The sequence below is a fragment of the Ascaphus truei genome, chromosome 14 (genome assembly GCF_040206685.1).
Source record: "Ascaphus truei isolate aAscTru1 chromosome 14, aAscTru1.hap1, whole genome shotgun sequence".
Lineage (NCBI taxonomy): Eukaryota > Metazoa > Chordata > Amphibia > Anura > Ascaphidae > Ascaphus > Ascaphus truei.
The window spans coordinates 39,582,893-39,607,727 of NC_134496.1; the positions used below are offsets into that span (position 1 = coordinate 39,582,893).

The 24,835-nt window shown below is 41.8% G+C and overlaps 1 protein-coding gene across 3 annotated transcripts in view; it reads left to right on the plus strand.

The window, feature by feature from the left end:
- The window catches only part of RSRC1 (arginine and serine rich coiled-coil 1), a 210,406-nt gene that overhangs the window by 24,718 nt on the left and 160,853 nt on the right, over window positions 1–24,835 (plus strand). For 2 of the 3 annotated variants that reach the window (XM_075570558.1, XM_075570559.1), the window contains exon 4: window positions 8,902–9,066. In XM_075570558.1, coding sequence (XP_075426673.1) covers window positions 8,902–9,066 — 165 coding nt within the window. The remainder of the gene's footprint in view (window positions 1–8,901; window positions 9,067–24,835) is intronic. The other variant, XM_075570560.1, reaches the window with a different exon arrangement.

Genomic DNA, 24,835 nt, shown 5'->3' on the forward strand with positions numbered 1-24,835 from the left:
TTATCTCCCTATATCAGATTTAATATGACATCCCATTAGGTAAGCGTTTGTGAAAGTTACTCAATGGGTACCTTGTCCTGTTAAACGTAATCAGAGCCATCTGTGGTGTGTTGTCAAGGTACATAAGCCATTCATATAGCTTAAGAAAACAGTGGTGAAGCAAATTGTAGTCTAATAAAATGAAGGTCAACTTTACCTTTTTTTTTTTTTTTTTTCATTATGAAAAATGTGGTTTTAATCATTCCTTTTATGTCTAAATATGAAGCTAAAAATGGTTGAACCGGACAGATTTTTTAATAATAAGGGTGCATTGATATTTCATTTTCAAGCTTTTCATTTTACAAGATTTAATCTTAAGTGGTAGTGGAGCAAATGCATTCTTCTTAACAAGCTGGTGATAACATTGACCTAACTTGGTCTGGTTTAAGCAGCCAAACCAATTAAATGGAACGTCTTAATGCACAAGTGCTTTTCCGACATAAGGAACATGCTGGATTTATCTTCTGTCCTACTTCAGGGTGGTAACGGCTTCAGTTTTTCCCCCCCAAGTCGGGTTTGGTTTAAGATACTTTGATCTAGGTGAGTAGATATGACAGGCGTGTTATGTATTTCCAAATTAAGTAGATGAAATGTCTTCTCTAGCAGATTGATTTCTCCACGTCCGTCCATGTCTGTGCATGACATGAGGAATCTATGTTCCTCCCATCTGAAGGTAGAACACAGTTCTGACCTAAAGTAAGGCTTTAGAAGCCCTATCTCTATCGGAGTCTGGTCAGTTGTCTGTGTCCTACGCTGAAGATGGACCCTCGTACTTGCTACAGAGCCTGGGTAGTATCTGCCTGGGTAGTATCTGCCTGGGTGCGAACCGCATGAACCGAAACGTTGACAAATAAAAATATTATTTTTGCATTATCAATCGGAGTCTGGTCAGTTGAACGTTTAAATGAGGGGTGGCCAACTCCAGTCGTCAAGGGCCACCAACAGGCCACGTATTGGGGCTATCCTTGCTTCAGCACTGATTGAGCCACTTGTGCTGAAACAGGGATATCTTCAAAATCTGACTTGGAGTTGGCGACCTCTGGTCTAGACGTTCAACTGATCAGACTCCGTTAGACGAGGGGCTTTTAAAGCCTCAGGTCAAAAGTTTGTGTCCTACCTTGATATGGGATGAGCATAGATCCCTCACTTCATGCACTGTCATGGAGGGACTAGGAGAAAAGGAAATGATTGGTAAGTAAAACATTTACCGCTTTCGATGTGTTGTATATTGTAGGGGTCAGATGTGCTAAAGGTGGAAGCATTCTTAAATACATTTTAAAAATGCTCATACTATGATAAGTGTAAGAAGATAAAAACCAGTGTTGAGCATTTTTAAAGTAAGATTGCTCCTTTTTAGGCTTTCTTAGATATTTGGCTCCATGGGGTATTAAACGTGCCCTTTAACTTCTAAAAGGTGAAGCATGATGTAGTCGTGTCAATATTTAAAACTATGATTCTCGAGCGCAAAGGAAAGAAGATTTAGCTGCTCTTTAAGCAAAAATGTAGAATTATATTCTACATCATTTTAATTTTTATAATTTTAATATGGGTGGTGTTTGATAAGAATTAAAACTCCATTTGCTTAAGGGCAAGTCAATCTGCGAAAAGTACTTGTACCTAAATCTTTTGGGACTTTGTGCTTTTAATATGGGTTTCCTGAACAATACGTACGGTGAAACCAATCGTCTTTTACCATTTAGACAGTTTAAGCCTTTTGTGATGAAGCATTTTTACTAATCATATAATATTTCTACATAGGATTGCTTGGCGGGGCTGTCCATCCTTAAAGAAACCTAGATGTCTAAAATGGGAAAAGTGATATTGTAAAGAAATGTAACCTGTGAATGATGTGAGTGTGTGTAAACTGAAGATGTGTGAAGTTGGGTAAATGTCAGGCTCTGTAATCTAGGGTACGTCTCTATGGAGCCAGCTAAGAAAGAATGTCTTCGAGTACAAGAGGCTGAAAGCGAGGAAGTTCTCCCCTGTGAAAAAGGATTGTGGGCCTTCAAGAAACAGATTAATCATTTTTTTAAACTCATAAGCAGTATAGGGAATAACTTTGCCAGTCACAGCCTTGTGAGGGATTCTGTTCAAATGTATTAATAGTCGGACCCAAAATCTTAAGGTATTAAAAAAAACTAAAACAAAAATGTCACCACCCTAAGTCTTCTGTTTACAAACGTTGAGGGCAAAATTGTACCCATGGAATATCATCTTTTTTAGCCTTCTAAGAAAACTTTCTAAGTAATATAGTATATACAGGCATACCCCGCTTTAAGGACACTCACTTTAAGTACACTCACGAGTAAGTACATATCGCCCAATAGGCAAACGGCACCTCACGCATGCGCCTGTCATCACGTCCTGAACAGCAATACCGGCTCCCTACCTGTACCGAAGCTGTGCGCAAGCGGGGGGACTATAGAGCCTGTTACAAATGCGTTATTTACATCAGTTATGCACGTATATAACGATTGCAGTACAGTACATGCATCAATAAGTGGGAAAAGGTAGTGCTTCACTTTCAGTACATTTTCACTTTACATACATGCTCCGGTCCCATTGCGTACGTTAATGCGGGGTATGCCTGTATACAGTGTAACAGAGAACAAATACTCAAACTATTGAAGGCTGTCAGCTGTTTTGCTGCTTCATATTAACACATTTTTGTGTAAATGGATGTGCATATCTCTCTCAAACAAAATGTAACAGTAGAAGTTTGTAAGAGTTGTTCTTTTCATTAATATGCTTAAAGTCCTTTTATTATATAAATGTGATTTCTTAAATCTATATTTCACATTGTTGGTTCTTGGTTAGATTTATATGATCAAAATGAAACAATATGGAGAGAGCATCATATGTTATTTTACTGTCAAATACAGAAGCTTTAGGTATAGTGTTTATAGCTGGGCTCTCCAAGTTCAAACCGCATGAGTAACCAACAGACCAGATTTGGAAGACTTTTCAAATTAACTCTTAATTGCCTGTTAAATGTTTGATCTTCCACAATATGGCAAAGATACGCCCCTCTCCTGTGTTCCTCGACCACTAAAACACTAGTGCATTCCCTCGTTCTCACCCGTAGTAATTACTGCAACATTATTTTATCTGGCCTCACACCTCTCTCCCTTACAATCCATTCAAAACGTTGCTGTTTGAATAATCTGCTCTTCTAGACTTGTATCCACTTTGGACATACTGAAATCTCTCTGCTGACTTCCTATTAATATAAGTTTGAATGACATAATGATCCCTTCCTTTAAACGGCAGGCCAAGCAATATCCTACATGTGTTTTTTTGTTTTTTAAATCAGTTCTGTACTATGAGAAAATACTTGTAACATTTTTTTTAAACAACAAAGTCACATCCCCTTCCTCTTCTAAAACGGGCTCTGGCACACCCCTTTTTGAGACCTGTCCTCTATCTAGCAGTGCACCAATTGTATTTAGTGACTGCTTGGGCACATGATCTTCCCCATAGAACTTTGCATCTTTGGTCCTCTTCTGCTGCACTGAAAGCCATTTAGTGAACCCCCGAGCTGAAGCTTTGCCGATCGATCACAGGAGAACGGATCGCTCATTTACTTGCTGCTCCTATCCTCATTGTTTCTACTTTTATTTTCCCTGAATTGTAATTTTGTAAAGCAATGCCACTATATAATTAACATAAGTTAACCAGTTAACTGTAATGATAACACATACCAATTGCTAGGGTGTGTTGCCATTATTACCTGGTCTGTTAGTTGCGTTCGAGGACTGAACTTGGAGAGCTCTGGTTTGTAGGAACTGAACAAAAGCCTCTTACTGATGATGGGTGACATTTTAAAATGCATATTTCTGAACTTGGTTGGTAAAACGTAAGATTTAAGACATGTAGGGGGGTAAGGCCTTTGGATGGGAGCGAGAAGTGGAAGAATGTCTTGTGATCAGTGCTCTATGGAGCAGGTTGCAAAGAATTGTGTGCTTGCAAACAGGTGTAGCTTTCCTATCATCTGTTTCTCATAGTGTGACGGTGCTTCGATGGGATGTAGGAGTTACATACAGTAGCACTTCATGTTTAGGAGAGTTAGACTTAGGTTATTTTTCATATCGACTTTTGTTTTTACAAGAGTCTTCAGCTACCAGTTTCTTCTCACATTTTATTCTCTGTGACTGTGAACATCTCCTGGCGATATCTCTCTCATTTCTGTGACTTTCGTGATATGGCCATTTTAGATAATGTCATTCTGTATGCAGATTATTGGGAGTCCTAGATTGAAGGAAATGTCATGTCTTTAAATATTTTTATAAACTGTATTGGGGTAATTTACACAATCTACACAATAGATGGTCATTGTGTGATATTGGCCATTGAAAAACACACACACCAAATAAAAAGATCACTTGTGAGCACATTCACATGTCTTAGGCAGGTCTGCAACCCTGCCTTTCACCATTATCACCCAGCATACAGTATTTCCACGGCAGCAAGGGATTCTGGGAAATGACATGCACATGAGCACACCGTGTCACCTTTTGCCTGAAAAACCATTGTTACATGGAGCCCATATAAGCTATTGTTCGCTGTTAACACAGTTATAAAGCACAGCATGGGAATCAGATGTAAAGCCAGAGAAACCATTCACAGACATGTTTCAATCTTAATGGGTATCATCAGTGTGAAGTTGGTTGTACTGCTGGCACATACATACATACATACATACATACATACATACATACATACATACATACATACATACATATACACACACACACACCGTGTATCAGTGCCATGGAAAAATAAGACTATTTGTTGCACTTTTGCAAACACGGACGGAGTCTGATTCTCCGGGAACAGTTTCCCATCCTTTTTAAAGACTTCCGTTTGATTGGCTGATGGGCTTGTTGGCCAATATAAAGTCTAGTAACAGCACAGGTGAACTTTAACATGCAGTGTATATGTTACCCATTTAGTAGATAATTTAAAGCTACTTATACAGTATTCTTCTATTTAAGGAAAAAAACAAACCTCTTATAATATTTGTATCCCATGAATTACGGAAATAAGATTTTATACAAATATTCTATCTTTATAGGGAAGTTTAATAAATTTGGGGAAACGCTGACGGACACTGACCTCATTTCCTTTATAACAATGAAAATTAATAGTTTCACGTTTTATGAGGCTGATAGTCCAGATGTAGTGTACATTTAATTAAGTGTAGTTTCCTCTTGGTTATGGTATGTGTATCTGTTTTTTGTCGCAAATTCTTTCTAGTTTTACAGTTTTCCCACATGTTTTCCTTCATCATTTATGATTTTTTTTTTCTCAAAGAACAGCTACGAGGATTTAAATCACTTTAGCATGCAGCACAACAGTACCCATTCAAACAATAAACGCCATTTTAAAAAGCCGTCAGATCTTCTGTCACTTCATAAATAAAATGTATAAAACATTATGCAGTTGTAGTGCCCACCTGCTAATTAAATGCAGATTTTTCTCAAACTTATTTTAAAATCTGCTTTTTCTGTTTCAACTCTGTCTGTGTGCAGCGTACATATGGCTCTCGTGAAATTAATTATGCCTATGGAGCAGCTGTTAAATTTAGTGCAACTAATTTTATCCAATATTTTACATTTTAATTGATTACCTGTGAAGAAATTAGCAAATTAACACGGATTGTGCAGTAAGTAAATAATGAGTTTTTATGGATACCTTCACTTTTTTTTTTTTTTTTACAACCAGGCTAGGTGTTGATGGAATAAAGACATTTGCTTAGGGTTGTCACATAGGAAAGGTATCGGAAAGCCTTCATTATCTGATGTAAGGCTTTGGGGAAGAGAGTGCAGCCAGGCATCTGTGTGTTCTGTAAGTCCGACACGAGAAGCAGATTGGAAAGTAATAGCTTTTTTTCACAGAATTTCTGTAACATATGGGCTTATCTGGATCTGAGCAGTGTTTGAAGATCTTTCAACTTGACTAAGTAACTTAACCTTTGCCATGGTGGTGGGTCTTTATTTTGTCAGCCACCTTTTCAATTAGAATGTTGTTATTTGACATTTTTTTTTTTTTGTTAAAGAAAATATGAGAAAACTTATTTTTTTTAATGATGAGGATTCTAATAATTTGTAGGAATAATTTCATGTGCGATAGAACTTGTGTTGATTGCATTAACGTTTTAGTTGATAAAAAATGTCTCTCCAGTGGCTCGCATAGTAGTATTTGACCTGCTTTACCTAATATTAGTGTATTTTAGTGTTTGTGTGTAGCTGTGAATAGGCAGAACACCTGCAGTATATATTCTCAGAAGCACATACTCAAAAAGAAGTTTTGTGTTCGGGAGCGTTTGTCAAGCTACTATAAAGAGTAGTTCAGGGCAGAAACAATGGAATACAAAGTAAAAAGACTTAAGCACACTTATATTAAAGCACACTTATATTAAGCACACTTTTGGTAGCATTCAATACAATGCACATTTGATCAAATATGCTTTTATTTAGATGTTTGGATTCAAATGCAAAAACAGCAGCACACAGCCAAGGGAGCCAGGGTCAGAGTAATAACAAAAAATATTTATTAAATCATCACCAAAAGGAGATACACAGACCCTCCTACGCGTTTCGCACCATGTTGGTGTTTTATCAACGAGGCACGCCTCATCAGAAATTCAAGGAGTGGTAAAGGATTGCAATAATCACAAACCTAAGAAGATGTGTGTATTATGTCTTGCTGAAGATTGTCTTATCTTGATAGTCGCTCCCAATGAGGCTGCAGAGGTGTGGGGCACCATTATCGGCTGTGACCTTCAGGGAGTTTTATTATTGAAACATATACAAGACGTCTCACTAGTTTGACTATATCACCCACTCCAACTAAGAATTCTCTTTTCGTATATACTTTTGGATACCATTACTGAAGTCTTGTGTCCAGAACTATTTGAGCAACCCACTACCTCCCCTTTGACCCTATTTAGATGTTTTGTTTTCTGGTCTTACATTGCAATGATACATTGGGGATTTCTATTCTACAGAAAACGGCTACAAAATTGATTTGGGCCCATATTGTCTGTGGTGCTATGCCATAACACAGCAGTTCTCAACTCCAGTCCTCGAGCTCACCCCCCAACAGGTCATGTTTTAAGGATATCCCTGCTTCAGTACAGGTTGCTTAATCAGTACCTCAGTCAAGACTGCTTCAGCACAGGAGGCTCAGTCGACCACCAAGCCACTGATTGAGCTACCTGTGCTGAAGCAGGGATATCCTGGAAACCTGACCTGTTGGGGGTGTTTTGAGGACTGGAGTGCCATAACATATCTTGAGTCAAGTGAATGGGTCCATAAGGTGCCTTCCAGCACCAGGATGTGCCATCCCGCATTGCACAGGTAAACATGGCTGTTTTACCTATATTTCTTGTAAACAGACGACACTGGCTACAAATCGGTGAATAAAGTAGGAGCCAATCCAAACCTGTACTGATTTCGTTATGCAGCGTTATTGCCTTCACTATAAATTCGTATGAGAGCTGTGTGCAAAAAGAGAGAAAAAGTGCGTGGCACATATAGGTGTGTAAAAATGGGTTTTTATTTGGGGGGCATGTGCAGCCCTGATATTAGAGGGCCACTGACTCCCACACATACAGGTATAGCCGATATTATTGCACCCGATATCACACAGTAATAGATTAAATAACGTTGGCTATATCGGTATGTAGACACCATAAACAGAAGCACACACACCTGATACGTCCACTACATGCAAATTAAACAACCATACACATTCAACATACATAATGTATTTCCCAGAAACGCACACTGACCTGCACAAACTCATTTACTGAAAACACACTCACAAAGACCCTGACCTACACAACACTCACACAGATACTAACTGACATGCACAACACACACACACACACCCTGACCACACAGACACACCTTGACCTGCACAAGACTCACCTGCACAGACACACAGCCACTGACCAGCACAGACTCGCACACAACATACACACAGACTGAGCTACAGGAATCCAGCTCTAAAAGCAGGTTCTGCTCTCTGCAAGGAGGAGCTGACAGGTGCACAGTGCCTCTAGGGTTGCATGTTTCTTGCATAGCACAGCAGCTCCGTTCTTGCTGATACTAGCCTTGCCCCTGCCGATACTAGCCCTGCCCCCTGACGATTCTGGCCCCGCTTCCTCTGCCTCCAAAACCGGAACATTTGCTAGTTTTTAAACTAATTGTCGGATCACCGTCACATTTGCTGCAAATCCGGCACTGTCCCAGCTAATCCCATATATCTGCACCTCTCTTCCACTCCTACGTACTGTGTCCCCCTATGTAAAAACTATGAGAAGTTAGGCCCATATTCAACATGTGAATGTTTTCTCTGCGCTATAGAATATTTTAGTCCCATTCATTTAAGTCGAACTGTTCTTTTCTGTCAAGGGACATCCTCAGTGTATTGTATAGGGCCCATAATGATGAAACATTGAAATTAGGAATATAAAATCCAGTCTCTCACTGATGGTCGAAACAAAAGCTGTCTGTGAGTAGGGTTACTGTCTATGGACTTCTTAACCCAGGCATTGCTGAAAAGCTGTGTAATGCGGCAGGCATAAGCTTATAGTGGGGTCCATGTTAAAACGGATCTGAAGCAAAAGGTGACCCTGGGTACACATTTGCATGTCATTACCCAGAATCCCTGGCTGCAGTGTATGCTAGAAGATCATGGTGAAAAGCATGTGAATGTGCTCACAAGGGATATTTTCATTTGCTTTAAACTGTACGGTGGAGGGTTTTTGTCCCCCCCCCCCTTTTTTTTAACCCGCGATAATTTATTTAATGTGTGGATGAAAATAAAATCCGATCTTTCTTTTCCTTAACCCAGCAGGTCGCGATCAAGACACCGGCAGCATGCTCGCAGCCGGAGCAGCGAGCGTTCCAGCCGAAAGAGGTCTTGCAGTCGCTCTTATGATAGAGAACGAAGGAAAGGTAAAGAGAAGGAGAAAGCGAGAGAGAAGGAACGGGGAAAAGAAAAGGAGTCCAAGCGTGGGTAGGTGTCCATGCAATTGAGACTGCATAGTGCTGTCCTTCTGGTCATCCAGCAGTCTTACTGAGGCTGAGCTGCCTTACAGTAATAAGTACAATACAAGTGTACCTCCCAGTATACTTTCCACCATCTCTTTTAATGTGAAAAATAGAGCATGTTCGCTAACTGGTATTGTTTCAGATAACTAGTATTGTCTTTTTCTTACATAGTGGTAACCATGCTTCATAGTACAGTATAATTAGAAACCTTGGAAGATACATGGGAATTGTTGCAGTTCAGTGATAATTGAACCCAGTGTTTGTATTGTAATGATTACTATATACTATTACTATTACTCGCTTACAGTAAAACTACATCTCGTTCCCTTAGATTGTGCAATTGTGGGAAACAGACAGACATTAAATGCAAGTGCACAAGGGATATCAAGAATTTATTTTATTTATAACAACATTTATACAGAGCACTTATCCAGGGCACTGTATATTAGTTAGTAAAATAATGGTGGGGTTACATAAGAACCATTTCATGGGATGGGCTTAGTAATTGTTAAGATATCTTTGTGGTGGGCACATTATATACTAATACTAATATAATAGAATACTATTAAAGGGGTGGTGGGTTATTTGGAAAACACGACTTACATTTAAAATAATCGATGAGTTTCACGTGAGATCTAATGTCCGAGGTAGGAATAATCCACTCGTGCCATCGTCTTGGAAAAGTAGAAATTCAGATTCAGGACATACTTGAAAACGAGCAATAACAATGTACAGCTGAACCCCGTTATAACACGATGCTCGGGGTGCACATAATGAGATCGCGTTATAATCGTGATCGCGAAATGGCCACCGCGCCAGCTACTGCAGCTCTTTCTTCTCTGCAGCTCTTTCTTCTCTGCAGCTCTCTCCTCTCTGCAGCTCTCCTCTCCCTGCATCATCAGGCTGCGTCCACGTGCACAGCGCTTACGTACCTTTCGAGCGCAGAGGGTCACATCCTTTCTCTGACCAGCGACAGCCCAATAGTGAATACATTTTATATAATGCACATGCAGGAATCGAACCCATGACCCTTCATATGCTAGTAGCAATTCTCTAGCTGCTACACCACAGAGTTGGTGTGATGAATCTGACTCTATACAGAAACTTAACATCTCCCTGGACTGTACATATATAGAATATAATTTCTTTAAATATATATATATAAATATATTCACTTATGAATACGAAACTTGAACCCATAATGCGAAGATAATTCAGAATCTTAAGACAACGCAAAGATGTATGGATGGGTTCTACAAAAGTTTGACACTTCATCACACCGGTAAAGAAATTATAATGGCAGTGGGCAAGACATATCGTAAGAAGAAATAACCATTGTTGGCCAAAGATGATACTCCACTGGATTCCAATGGAAATTAAAAGACAGAGACGACTGAATATATTCTACAAAATAGAAGTATGCATCCAAGATGGTATTAAATAAAACTGTAGGACATGAGGTCAAAGAATAAAGTCACCTGTGCTGAAGCTGAGATATCCTTAAATCCCGACCTGTTGGGAGGGTCTTGAAGACTGAGGGTCTCTAGATGAGAGCAGAACATAATAAAAGGTCAAAGTTCAATTTATCATACTGCATCTACTTGATATCCTGCCTTTAATACAGAAATACAGAAAATCAATTATACTATAGATTTATAATAGTCTGGATTGTAAACCACATCTCATTAAATTAGTACAGCAGTCATTGATGTTTTATGCAAACTGCTTTCTAAGTGATACTTTCTTACAAAAGAAAGTAGGCGCTAAAGACTTATTTTATTTTTGTTAATTAGGAAACATAATTACACCATTGTGATGAATTGATCAAAAACAGCGAGTGAATGGAATCACTTAAAACAATGTAAAAATCATTATGGATTATAATGCACATTCTTCCAATACAAAAATACAGTATAAAAATTGTTCCTCTATCTGATCATTTCATTTTTTTATGAAAATACCAGTTTGTTAATGTACATGACATAGTGGCTGTGCTTCTAAGGATTTTCTATTTTCCCTAGTTTAGCATCACATTGTTTTCACAGGGTACTAGGGCAATACAATCTGTGGGGATAATGTGATTTCAGTGGCATGGATTATAATGGAAACAAAAAGTAATAGGGAAAACATCTGCATTCTCACCCAGAGTAAAAAATAGCATTGAGTTCCTTTAGCACCAAATGAAAGCATACATTATTGCAAATAAGAAGTACGCTGGTGTAACTATTGAAATGTCCTCTCATCTGCCATTGATGGCACAAATATGCCTTTTCTGGAAGATGCCTATAACACCTTTCAGCGTGGATATTTTGCCCCAGGTATGCTTGCTTTATCCTGCAAGTCAGTGAAATAATGATGTACCGAGTACCCGAAAATTACCCAGTACCCGGCTTACCCCGCGCTTTTTTCAGCTACCCGGAAATTACCCGGACCCGGCAGCAAGGGGCTGGGACCGGCATCAGGCCAGAACCGGCGCTGGGTAGCCGGGTAATTTCAGAGTGGCTGAAAATACTTCAACACTTACCTGCAGCTGGCTCCTCCCCTGCTGACCAATAGGAATGTTCTGGCCACATGGGTCCCCCGCTCCCACCGGCATCAGCTGTGTGCTGTATTCCGGCTGCTCCTGCCGGCTGAACACAGATTTCTTCTGCTGCCACCGCCACCAGGATGTCTGCTGCTGCTCCCAGATGTCGACGTGGTCCTCCTCACCCTCAGCGGCGATCTCCTCACCCTGCAGGTAAGTGCCATCCGGGTAACCGGTACTAGGCCGGGCATAATGATTCATTTTGCCATTACCCGTTTTTGGAAAATGTAGGACCCGGTACAACACTACAGTATACAGCTTAATATGAAGGCATCTCTGTGCCTTTGAAAACAACCAAAAGTTGGTTGAGCAGGAAAATCAGATGCACAGTCTCTAATTTGCCCCTGGGTACAGACACTCCATAATACAACAACGTTAGTCAACAGAAAGAGTACCCTCATACAGAAAGAACTGGACTTGCTTGAAGATGCCTTCCATTGCAGTTTAAGCCTATCAGATCGTCTAATTATAGTAGTCTGGACTTGGTTCCACTTGAGATGAATGATCAGAAACAACAATCCAGGACATTTCGGCCATGACCACACCGCCGCTGGTGCTTCGCCGTCGTCGCCGGTGATCAAAATCACCACTGGGGCACGTCGCAGCTTCACTTTTCACCACAGGGCACCTAGCTGCTTCTTTACATTTCTTCGACGCCATCTTTAAATGACCTGCTGCTACGACGCCATTTGTGAACGCGCTTGCTAAGCAGGACACTCCGCGCACTGGCAAAAAATGTTCTAATAAATGATTAAACTTTGTTAATTAATCTTTATATTTTCTTGCAATAAGTTTCTTGAAACCACCTAGTCTCTCTTGCCCCCCATTTCTTAAAAAATGGCATATTCTCCAAACGGACAGAACATTGTGGCCATCAACACGACAAAATCCTGTTTTTGCATATTGGTGCAACAAGAATTTAAAAGACTTTCTCATTAAAGGAGATCCAATTGAGAAATACGAGTTACTCACCACATACTAGCTTGAGTCCTCTCAAAATGGCTGCTATGGCTGTAGGCATTGCATGACCAGTAGGAACGGTCTAATCCAAAGGACGCAGTTTAAACATGCTCATTTGCACATTTCGGCAAATCTTTAAAGATCAAACATCATCTAACATGTTATACAATCTCAGATGTTTATCTGATCATCTGCCAATGTGGACGTTGGAAAAACAGATCGGACATTCCGTGAACGGATGAATGAACATAGGTCAAGTATAAGGTTAAAAATAAACTGAGGAACCACAGAAAAACCAGTGCCCAACTTTTTTTTGTGAAGAAGACACCAGCTAACACCTCTACGATACATGATCATCGATAATGCTCCTCCTTTCATTAGAGGAGGTGACATCAAAAAACAATTACTACTGCAGGTAGTGTGTTTTTTGATTTAGATACTGAACCCCCACGGGGACTGAATGAAGACTTTTGAAACTGAATTGTTTTCTTTAGAGTTGTCTGAGTTGTGGACACTGATGTCCTAGTTCAATTCTTCTATCAATGTTCCATAGTAACTTTTAACTGTTAACTATATCTGTAGCCATTCATAATAGTGTACACTGTACAGTATTGCAAAGCTGTCTGTTTTGTGTCCAAATACGTCATGTGATTTAATCATGTCATTTTGGTTTACAACAGTACTATCTGTGTGAGTTAAATCTTAGCACGAGACTTAAGGTACTTGTTGCTTTCTGTACTGTCCGTAAACCCTAATTACAAGGGAATTGTGATATAAAGTACTGTACACAGGTGACAGAAAAAGAACTAAGACCACGGGAGGATAAAGTGCTTAAACCTGTCATTATATAGAACAGTGCTCTCACTTTGGTGTAGGATTGAACCTAGAAATATGCATTGTATATAGTAAGCATGCACAGCACAGTGCACAGGGAGTAGCTGCTATGTCACGCACTTCAGTGGTCGTTTATATGTTATGGATGTCACTGATAAAGATATCAAAGAGGGCATTCAATTATTATGGTGTTACAGAGCAGTCCATTGTTTAAAATGAAAAAAGAAAATGTAAAACTTATTTGCATTTATGTAAATGTATGTATGACTGCATTGATAGTCATGACGTATGCCAGATACTACTGAAGACCCCTGTAGTCTGGGTATGCTGCTTGGCAACATTTATGTTGTGTTTCACTGATTTCTTTATCAGCACATGGGGCTTTTAAACATTTGTAAGATTATAACACAGTCGACAACATTTACCAGATTTTAGTGTTGTTTTTATTTCACGTATAATGTTTTGAAAAAAAACAGACAAGTACAGCCTGTATAAGAAAAATGTTTTGGTACAAATATAAAAATAATATCGCTCACTTACATGTGAGTAAACACCGGCGGCTGTGAAATAGCACGGGCACAGAAACTGGTGTATCACAGAGAACTCACTGGTGCTCCAAGCAGATACCCGCACGGCTGTTCCTCCGATGTTGGCGTCCTGCACCAAATCCCAGAAGTGAGACAGTCTCGCGCGTCTTTGCCTCCGTCACTTTTGACGCCAACTTCAAAAGATGGCTTTGCCGTGCTCCACTCCGCCCTCTCGGTTCTGCCGTTCGAGGGGGTGGTTAGTTCTTTCTGGCTTCGTTCTATCACAGAAAAGTGCCTGGACCATAACCCTACGCGTTTCGCACACAGGGGCTTCGTCAGTGGGTTTTGATGTTTGTCAGTTTCACATTTGAACATAAACACTGTAGCAGTATTTTATTACACAGACACAGTAGTTTTACAGGTAACTCAGATACTACTACACTCTAGGGTTAATCTGATCAGGACCACCAACACCAGCTGAGGACACCAAACAGAAGCCAAACAGGGACGTAGCTTTCACCTGATACACATTTTGTTAGTTAGCTATGCACATGTAAGTGGCACTTTGTGTTGATAGCTGTATCTTGACAAAGGTCTGAGTTTGAGACTGAAACATCGAACCACAGAATTAAGTTTGTTACATATTTTTTGTAAGAGCTGTGGAGTGCCTGTATCTTCTTATGAAAGCTGCTTGTACTATGATGTGATATTGTCTCCCTGCAAAGGGTGGGCCTCCGTGCATCCGATCATGTGAGTGCACCTAACTCCCTAAGATAATTTTATTAACTTTTTTTTCAAATGTCCCATTCTGCTGAAACAATACATAGTGAGACGAGTTCGAACAACAGGGCGATCCAAATTATGCGCTTCCTTGACTAAATGTAACACGTATTTGTAACCAACAGAACCAATACACGTAAATCTTATCCTGCTTACATGATCTGTGCAACGTAGCACTCGTTTACCTTACTGCTACAAATGAAGTACAAACTTCCATCCAAATGGTTTTGACGCCACCATTTTCCTAAACCTGAACTGTAAATGTACATGCTACGACTGATGCTCATATGTTCGTGCGTCCATACGTAACAAAAATAAACTGCAGCACTCAAGTGCTCTTACTAAAAAAAATAAAAAAAAATAAATCAATGTTTCCATCCAACCCTGGACCTTTGTCATGGTTTGTTCTGAACGTTGATCATTTAAAAAAATAAATGTTGTATTTTTTTTTATTACGACCATTGTAGTTGGTCTAGCCACAGTCTAGTTTTGTTAGTTATACAGGTTCTCCTGGCTGGCGGACTTGAGTCGTCATGCACCTGTTGCAGTATACTGACATGAAATAATTGGACATATAAGCCCTTGTGTAGCTGCTGGGGATGTTCTTATTATGCATCTTGAGTTACCTTTTTAAGAACGCCATGTAATTTGCTTTTGTCAATACTGATCATCTAAAACAGAGGTTCCCATCTCCAGTCCTCAAGGACCTCTAACAGTGGAGGTTTTAAGCATAGCCTCACATTAGCACAGGTGGCTCAATCATTTTGACCGTACCACCTGTGATCAAGCAGGGGTCCTTGAGGACTGCAATTGGGAACCACTGATCTAAAAGATAAATGGTAATGATGTTCTGTAGGGCTTTATCTCCTTATGTGCCTTGATAGGATTCCTCTCTTGTCAGTGATTGGTGATGATCTTGGGTAACACAGCCTTCAGCATACAAATCTGGACAAGTGTTAAGCATCTGAAACCCCTGATAGAGTATACATATTTTATCTCAATCGTTTCTTTGAAAGAAAAAAATAAAAATATATAAATATATATATATATGTTGCGATGCTCCTATCTTTTAGCGTGTATGAAGTTTGATTTAAGCCAGACTGGAGAAGTTGTATCAATGTAATGGGGATGTTACTCATTTTGGGCATAGTGATATTAGCAATTTGATATGATTGGTGAAGGCCATCTTTGAATGGGATTATAAAATAGCATTACTTCGTCAAATAGAGCCAAGATTGTTTTTTTAAGAACCATGACTACAAATATCTTCCTCCTGATAGTTGGTTATGAAGACTGTTTCCAGGTTAGGTTCTGGTATTAAGGAACTCGGAAGCACTTCTGTCCAAACTACCAAAGATGATTTAAATTGGTCTGCCTTCTCACTATCTTATTTCTCTTACATTATTTGAACCTATTGTGCCTTGCTGCATTGGTCCAACATACGTGTTATAGCGCACGGAGCATTTGACATCCTGGAATAGTAAACAATATTGTCCAGCATAAAGCGCTTTTGGGTGCCACCTTGGGATAGCGACTTGAACTGGTGATCTCTTATAACAAGGTATTGCCCATTCAGGAAATCAAAATGGTACCAGCCACATCACTACCAGTGAAGACCATCATTAAGGTGAATGTGTTATGGAACAGAATTTTCTAATTTGACTGTCACCCACTTTTTCTCTTGGACATTTCCTGTGGTTATCTCCTTACCCGGTGGTGTGTCCGGTAATAATAAAAAAAAAAGCCATTGTTCTGCTCTTATTAAAAATGTAGTGTGACTTTTTAGAGTAGGGATGGGAAAATTGTGGGTGCCTAAAATTCCCCCCCCATGTGCCTGTGCTGTGTGCAGTGATGATTGCACTGTCAATCACACCTGCCACCAGCAACAGCACTCCCCATCCATATCAAATCAGGTTCTGGCAAGCGGGGACTGTCAGCAGTGGTGATTGGCAGGTCAAGTCCTTGCCGCTTAGCTCAGTGAGGAGAGTGGGCAGAGCGAGTCGAAGCCCTCCTGCTTTCAATGCAGTGGCAGGGGAAGGAGTGACTGCGTGTGTGTGTGTGTGTGTGTGTGTGTGTGTGTGTGTGTGTGTGTGTGTGTGTGTGTGTCTGTGTTACAGACACGCACACATTCTCAGACACATACTTTTGGAGTCAGTTCTCTGTCACTGTGTTGAGTGCGTGTCTGTGTCACACACACACACTGACACGGAGCTGCTGACAGGAGGGGAGTAGTCCACTTCCTTCCCCGCACCTAACAAAACGCTTTCTCCTAACTATTTTATATTTTTGTCCACCCCATCTTTAGGGGATTGAGGCTTTTTTGCTCCGTGCTTTGGACCATCTTTATACATAACCTCATACGGTAATCGAGAGGTGTCTTGACTGTATTTAAATATCAACAGGCAGCTTCTCAAGCTTGAGAAAGCGAAACACTTGCGTGAAACGCGTGGGAGGACTTTTTTCCCTTGTTAACCATTCCATTATGTTAAATTAAAGCCTTTTATATTTTCTCACTTTTTGGGTACCCCGTTTTTTCAACAAAAAAGCAAACAAAAGGTTTCCTCATGAATGCACTCAGATAGACCCAATGAAATTGGTGAAGTATATTAAAATCAATTTACTGAATAGTAAAAATATATTTGTACAGAGGGGCGTGGTAAGAAGGTCCAGGACCACCCCCTAATGACATACCAGAAAAAACTTCCACATCAAGTCAGTAGGGAAGAAAACCTAAGAATATACAATGCATGGCCAAACAGTATAATGGCTATAATATGTATGGATAAATTCCAGCAGAAAAAAGTGCCTGCGTAAACTAAAGCAGTACTATTATCTAAAAAAACGGCAGTATAAAAATTGTTTATCTACCGGTACTGAGTCTGGAGGAATATAATCCAAATAGCGCAAAATAAATACCAAGAAATGGCGAGTGTAAAGTACAGGGCTAGTGTAGTGTGATAGTGTAAATGTGTGATGGGCGTGTAGTCACAATACAAACATACATTAATAAATCTACATAGTCAGCATGGTAAAGATATGAGGATAATCTAGTGAAGATGTAAGACCCTAAGCAGGGCTAGCACAAAATATGCATATATATAGCCCAGAGGCACGGTTCACTGACCGTATCCAGTTATAGCCTCTTAAACCATAAACATTCACAAATGTATGAAACGTAAATGTATATTTGATGAAATGGTAGGATCATGGCAGATTATAACATGAAATTACTACAGGTAGTGAGTATCAAATTATATTCCTCATAATAAAAACACTTGGTAGGTATATAGTGTAAACACACATGCTGATACTGTGAAAATAATGTAATAAAGTAGCACTCGTAGTGAGTATAGAAAAGGCACAGATAGCAGTAGTCTCAGTGGATAACAACTGCCACTATAACACGGAGATAAAGTGTTCCTGTATATTTCCTTCAAGCACATTCTTGCATTGTGTTACCAAAAGGTAACTGGAAAACGATACACTTAGCTTAGTTTAAAGTCTTGAAAGCTGAATCGTCCAGCCCATAGGAGAAACGGGAGCAGGAACTCCAGCAACAGTGTAGCTGGCGCGTGTATCAGTTTGGCCGGTGCTGCGGAGTGACGTGACGCCGTACGGTCACATGACGTACGTTTCGCGCGTTTTTTTCTTGATGACCCCCTTTTCCCTTTTTGCACCGGACGTGATCTCTGATTACTTCTACTACCATTCCCTATTTCCAGCTGACGCGGAGCTCATTCCCTTCCCTTCTCCCTCCCCCTGTTTTATACCCCGTTTTTTCATACTTTATTTTTTGGACTTCATGAGAGTGCCCCGCTACATTGTAACAATTTACTTCTCTTGCCATTGTTGACATAAACAATTTAGCTGCAATGAAGGTGGATAGTGAGCAGGCTTCTGCGTAAGCTGCATTCTTCTGCAATGGTTCCATTGTCTTATAATCCATTCTATAAATGCTTATTTTAATAATTATTTGTATGCATCGTGTTAGAAATTACAAAAACAAATATGGGAAATTGTGCGTTTCCCCTCACACCAAACAGGGAAAGGATTTCTTCTTCAGAAATACACTTTTCAGGTGGCTATTCGTTCCCGTATTGAAGAAAAAGAAGACTTCAGTACTTGGAACTGTTATTTTAGACCGGGTTTTGCCATCAACTCGGGACTCTGCTGCCTGGGATCAGTCAAACAGTTTTGTTAACGATAGTCTGATGAGTAGGCAATAGGATTTGTTAATTAGGGGTGTGTTAAATATTTCCTGGCACAGGGGGGCACAATGTAAAACAGGTTGGGAACCGCTGACCTAGAGCTAGACCATTTTGAAAATGGTTTTAATGTGTTGTGATGACAACAAATAGAAGCTTTGCAGCATATTAAGCGTTGCGGGGGGAATCCTGATACATGAAATACGGCTGTAACTGCTCTGTGGCAGCATAGTTTCATAAACTCAGGATTCTGGACCTTTCGAGGCTGACAGCAGACGCACTTTTATTTGTAGCTAGTCATATTTTTTCCCCCTTGCATCCTCCTTATGCAGCAGGAAGTCATCTATGCTAATTCCCTGCTATTTGCATATAGGTTATAGAGTTCTGTGGTGCAAAGCATGCTCAGAACTCCTTTTAAGTGTCTGCTTAGATCAAAGCAGGTCTGTGTGATAGCTGTTGTCTGACACCAAGCTGCGCGGTGTTGTTTTCATTAAACATTTATCACACTTCCAATGCGACAGCAGGCAACTTGGTGCTTGGGAAACATGTTTTCATGCAAAATTTATTGAATAAGACGAGACGTTGTAAAGCGATCTTGTTGCCCATCACCAGTGGCGAAGGGTAAATGTTTGATTGGAGGGAAGGAGATGTATATAAATTCAGTATCATAGTGCTATAACACCGAGCACAAGACTCTCTGATACACTGTTTTATTCAGACAATGTGTTGCTTTGTCTTTTACAAATATATATTAAACTGGTTGTATATCCCTTATTCCCTTCAGTTCGTTTTAAGGCCTTTTGTTTGATGGGGAAAAACTTTGATTCCCTGAAAAGGAACTCTCCATACAACTCAATTTGTACATTTTGTTGTTCATTGAGAACTGGCGAATCAGACCATCCGGGTGCCCAAAATGTAGATTTAATGCACTCCTTGCTTTAACTATACCATAAACCAGGGGTGCACAAACTGGAGGGTGAGCCCCCCAGGCGGGCGCAAGATTTTCCAGGGGGGTGCGGCAGTAGCAGAGGCTTGTCGCTCTTCCCCAAGGCATTTAAATTAAAGGCCCGGAGATCTCGTGAGGCCTCTGCAACTTCCCTTACCTTATCGTAGGGAATGTGGCGTCAAATGGTGCTGCGGGGTCACATGACCACGCAGGGTAATTTGCAGTCAAAGACAAGGTAAGGAGGTGGGGGGAGAGCAGACCAGGGGGGTGGGTTGCAGACTGAAAAGTTTATGCACTCCTGCTGTAAACCATTGGTGGGCAATAGGTGGCCAAGGAAGCTGCATGCGGTCCTTGTAATCTGCTGCCCCCAACCACTGGCCACCCCAGGGTAGAGGTAGGGGAGATGTTACTGGTCTGGATCGTAGCTTCTCCCAATCCATAGGATTGTCTTTAGGCAGCTCAATCATTAGTTCCCAGACTAGGGAAAGGGGTGGGACAGTATTCATCAGCGTGACGGCATTAAGAAGCTGGAGTGGGTGGGGAGAAGCTTCTACCCACGGCTGCAACGTTTAGTGGGTGTCTGTCCCTTTCGAGGTATATCATGTTGCCTACCATCGCTCCAACTCGGTGTAGAATACTTAGACAGTACTTCTCCTTGGTTGATTTATGCATCCAATGCTCCCTTTCTCTTAATGTACCATACAAAAAAAAAAAAAATCCTATTCACTTTATCAGCTGTATTTCATATCATTCTTTGGAAAATATCATGCCAGGTGAGATTCTCTGAGATGTGTAGATTTTTTTCAATGATGTTCTGAGGTGCCATACAGAGAGGCACATATCAACACACAACAACGTGTATTTGAAGTGAAAGACTGAAAGGGACTTTAAAGTGGTAGATCCTCATCATTTATTAATATAATTGGCTTTATTTAAAAGATTCAACCATGGTTCAATTAAAATGGTAATTTTCTTCGGTGTCCCCATGGAGACATATAATGTAGTGGGGAAATGGCTCCTCTTCTAGTTTGGGTTAGGACAAAATCATTGGCTAAGGTACAAAAGGTGGTGGTATCCATTTTACCTATGTCGGTTATTTGGTCCTACCTAAGTTAGGAGGTAGGAGCCTTCTTTTCTACCTGTGGGCTGCCTATGCTGGGTAAAGGATAGCCTGAATTCCCCCAAGCTGCAGGTGTCTGTGTCTATGGAAGGAACCGCTGTGGCGGATCCCATTTTTCCACCCTCCTGGCGTCTATCGGCAGACCCCCGATCACCTTACCTCTCCGTAGGAGGTGGAGAGGTGGTGCCAGGCCTGGACGTTGATGAAAAATGCAGTGATGGAGCACTGTCAAACAGTCCTAGGATGAGAATCTTGAGTTTGAGGTGCAATAATGCGAAACGCGTGCACAGAGCAGCAGAATACTCCTACTATTCCTGCAAAAAAAATGAATCTAGAAAAGTTCCAGCACTTTAAAGAAGAGTTAAAGGAATAAACACATCAGTCTTATTTTTGTAGCAAGCAACGGTATACACAAGCAAAATGGGGTAAAATATACCACCCAAGTGTAACGATGTGCGGAACACGCCCCCTGCGGCGTGTTCCTTCCTTACCTGTTTACTTCTGATCGCCGCCCTCTAGCTGCGAGTCAAGATCCTGTGTCTTTAAGGATTCCGAAGCAAACGACGCCATCTTGCTTCCTGGCAAATCCTGCCCTCCTCCTCCTGACAGGAAGTAAGCCTCTGTCTGACTTTCTCATTGCTTACAGCTGCTGCTTCCTTTAAATAGCACTCAGTGGCTACCTGCAGGTCCTAACCATTGTATGCTGCTCCTGCCTGGACCTCCTTGGGATCTTTACTCATCTCCTGTGGATTCCAGAAGACTGGGACAGTCACTCAGTTACTACTGAGGTTAGTTTACCGTCGGGTAGTGTAGGTACCTGCTTAGTAGGGTTCACCTTGACGTGGTGGCAGGCTTATAATTCCTTGGCCCATGGATTAGACTAAGAACCCTTATGTTTATATTTAGTTTTGCTGCACTCTTCAGTTATTGGCACTATGCCTTTAAGGAGGCTGGACGTCCTTAAGGAGGCTGGACGTCCTCCAGGATGCACTCCACTATAGTGACCTGGTGCTTTGGATACTACCTCCCCTGCTTCTCACATGTGGCTTCCCACAACCCCCGCGTTGGTGCCTGAGAACGCGCGCACTTCCGCTCTGCTGTCAGAGCATGCGCGCACATGCAGCTGGATCACTTGTGTCTCTGAGCCAGGCACCGCACCTCCGGACGCGTCGCGCATTCTCCTGCGTGCGGCGCGGTCACGTGACGACGTGCGCCGATCCCCAGCTGCGCGGCAACTCACTCCCTTCGTCTCCCTTGCGGCCTCCCCACCTCGCTATGGGGTCCTTCCCCTTCCCTGCGCTTGTGTGGAGAGCACAGGCGTCACACCAAGAAAAAGGTAGATTATACCACTGTTAAATTCGATGGCCATGCGAGTTGGTGTTTGGTCCTTCGATGCTACCACCCCTTAGACCAGCGACGAGCATCTCTCCTTTCCACATCAAGGGGCCAGCCCCAACGTGCATGCCGATTTATTGCATTTGGCTTGAGAAACGGCCTGAAATGTCGCGCTGTCCGTCTCATGTAACAGTGGTATGTAATGTACTTTTGTCCGTGGTCATATGTCTCCAAATCTTCTTGGAAGGCCGTGTACCCATGTCAGGAACTTTTAATCCAGAATTCTGGGTGTTCATCCTCCCATATGTTAATCGACTATTCCCCTTTAATAAAGGCCATGTGTGAAGGCTGAACGTGCAGGATTCAGTACCAAAGAGGAGGTGGGGGTCTAGATATCGCGTTTTTGGGAAACCGTAGGAAGATGTGGGTGGAAGCACCAGACCTATTTGTATCACTTTATTGTACAAGAGTTAAACGTCTCATATGTTTAACACAATCACTAATTACCCTTTTAATTATAGGTTTTTCTAGTATTGTGCTGCCAGTGTTCGAAGTGCTGTACAGAGAATTTTTGCAGGCGTGAGTTCTTGCCCTGTAGAGCTTACAATCAATTTTTTGGGAGATAAAGTGACTTTCCCAAGGTCACAAGGATCTGACACCTGGATTAGAACCAGACTCCTCTGCTTCACACACTGTCAATGTTTTCAGTCAGAGCCTTTACTCACTGAGGCCCTGCTTCATGGTCTAGGTCAGGGGTGCGCAAACAAGGGGGGCGCGGGCGGTTGTAGAAGCCCCGCGCTTTTCCCCAAGGCATTTAAATTGAATGCCGGGGGATCGCGTGAGGCCCCTGCAACTTCACTTACCAGGATTTAGAGGCTTAGTGTGACGCATCGCCATGGCAACGCGGTGTCACATGACCCCGCTGCATCATTTGACACCGGCAAAACTGGTAAGGGGGGCGCGAGCATGAGGGCGGGGGGGGGGGGAGAGCAGGCAGGGAGGGGGCACAGCTCAAATAGTTTGCGCACCCCTGGTCTAGGTCATTTGGCTGCAACCAAATGACCACCGGTGCTTGGCCGTGTCTCACCCTCCCGTTGGGACATGCCGCTGCTAAGGTAAGTCTGTAAGCTTAACCCCTACCATAAGCTTCTTCCGTAAGCCCTTACCCTAATACCCCCTACCCTAAAACCCTCTCCCCATAGCTCTTACCCTAAAAACCCCTACTCTAACCGCTAAAAACCCTTAACTTAAACCCCTACCCTAACCCGTAAAACTTGCCTTTAGAAGCGACCGGCGGTGGCATGGCAGCGCGGAGGGGTCCGTCTGCGGCCGAACTCCAGTGGTCATTTGGACGCGGCCGAACTCCAGTGGTCATTTGGACGCGGCCAAATGTCCCATTCCGTCTCCTTCAGCCCTAAATCTTTTACTGTAACTTAAAGGAGTCGTCAGCATGCAGTATCACACTCTGTGATACATGTTAGTAGCCAGAGCCGTCAGTTATTCGGAGCAACGTTTAGTCTCCTATGAAAAGTGATGGCTGTAAAATATTAAAGAAGCTTTCTATGAGATGTTGAACATTTCTCTGAATTAGTGTGCATCTGCTGTGACTGTAGAAGCTGCCATTTGTCATGTTTGTTTCATAATTAAAGAGATGCTTAAAATCCAGAAAGCCTAATTCTTAACAGGGCTTTGATATCCTACACCAGCAGTTCCCAAACTTTTTTTTTTTACATTGTGCACCCCCTGTTTTAAAAATATTTTATCTGTGAACCCCTAATTATTCAATCTTATTGCCTACTTATCAGACTAATGCCAACAAAACTGTTTGCTCGATCCCAGGCCTATAGTGTCCTGAGCTTGTGGGGGAACACATGCTTATGCTAATTAAGGCCCCAAACTGCACCTCAAAAACTGCTGGAGATGCCAAAGTCATGCCCCATAATGCCTTGCAGCTGTGGATGCAAAGCATTGTAGGGCGCGACTTCGTCAGCTCCTGCGGTAATTGATGGCTGTACCCCCCATGCTAAGGTGCAGTTTGGGGCCTTACTAAGTGTGCAGTCCCCCACACAGGCTCAGGAACCCACTATACTGCCTGGGACCTGCCATTACAGATAATATTTTGAGGCACTGATTGAGCCACCAGTGCTGAATCAGGGATATCCTGAAGACCCGACCTGTTGCTGGCCCTTGAAAACTGGAGTTGCCCAATCCTGCCTTAGAGAGACCTCACGAACCCGAAGGGGTTCCCGCACCCTGCTGGGGATCACTTCCCTAGACCAGGGGGGTGCAATTTTTTGGAGGGGGCGTGGTGGTTACAGAGACCCCGCTCTCTTCCCCAAGACATTTAAAGTAAATGTCAGGGGATCGCGTGAGGCCTCGGCAACTCACTTACCGTGATTCAGCCGGCTTAGGGCGACACATCACCATGGCAACGCGGATGTCG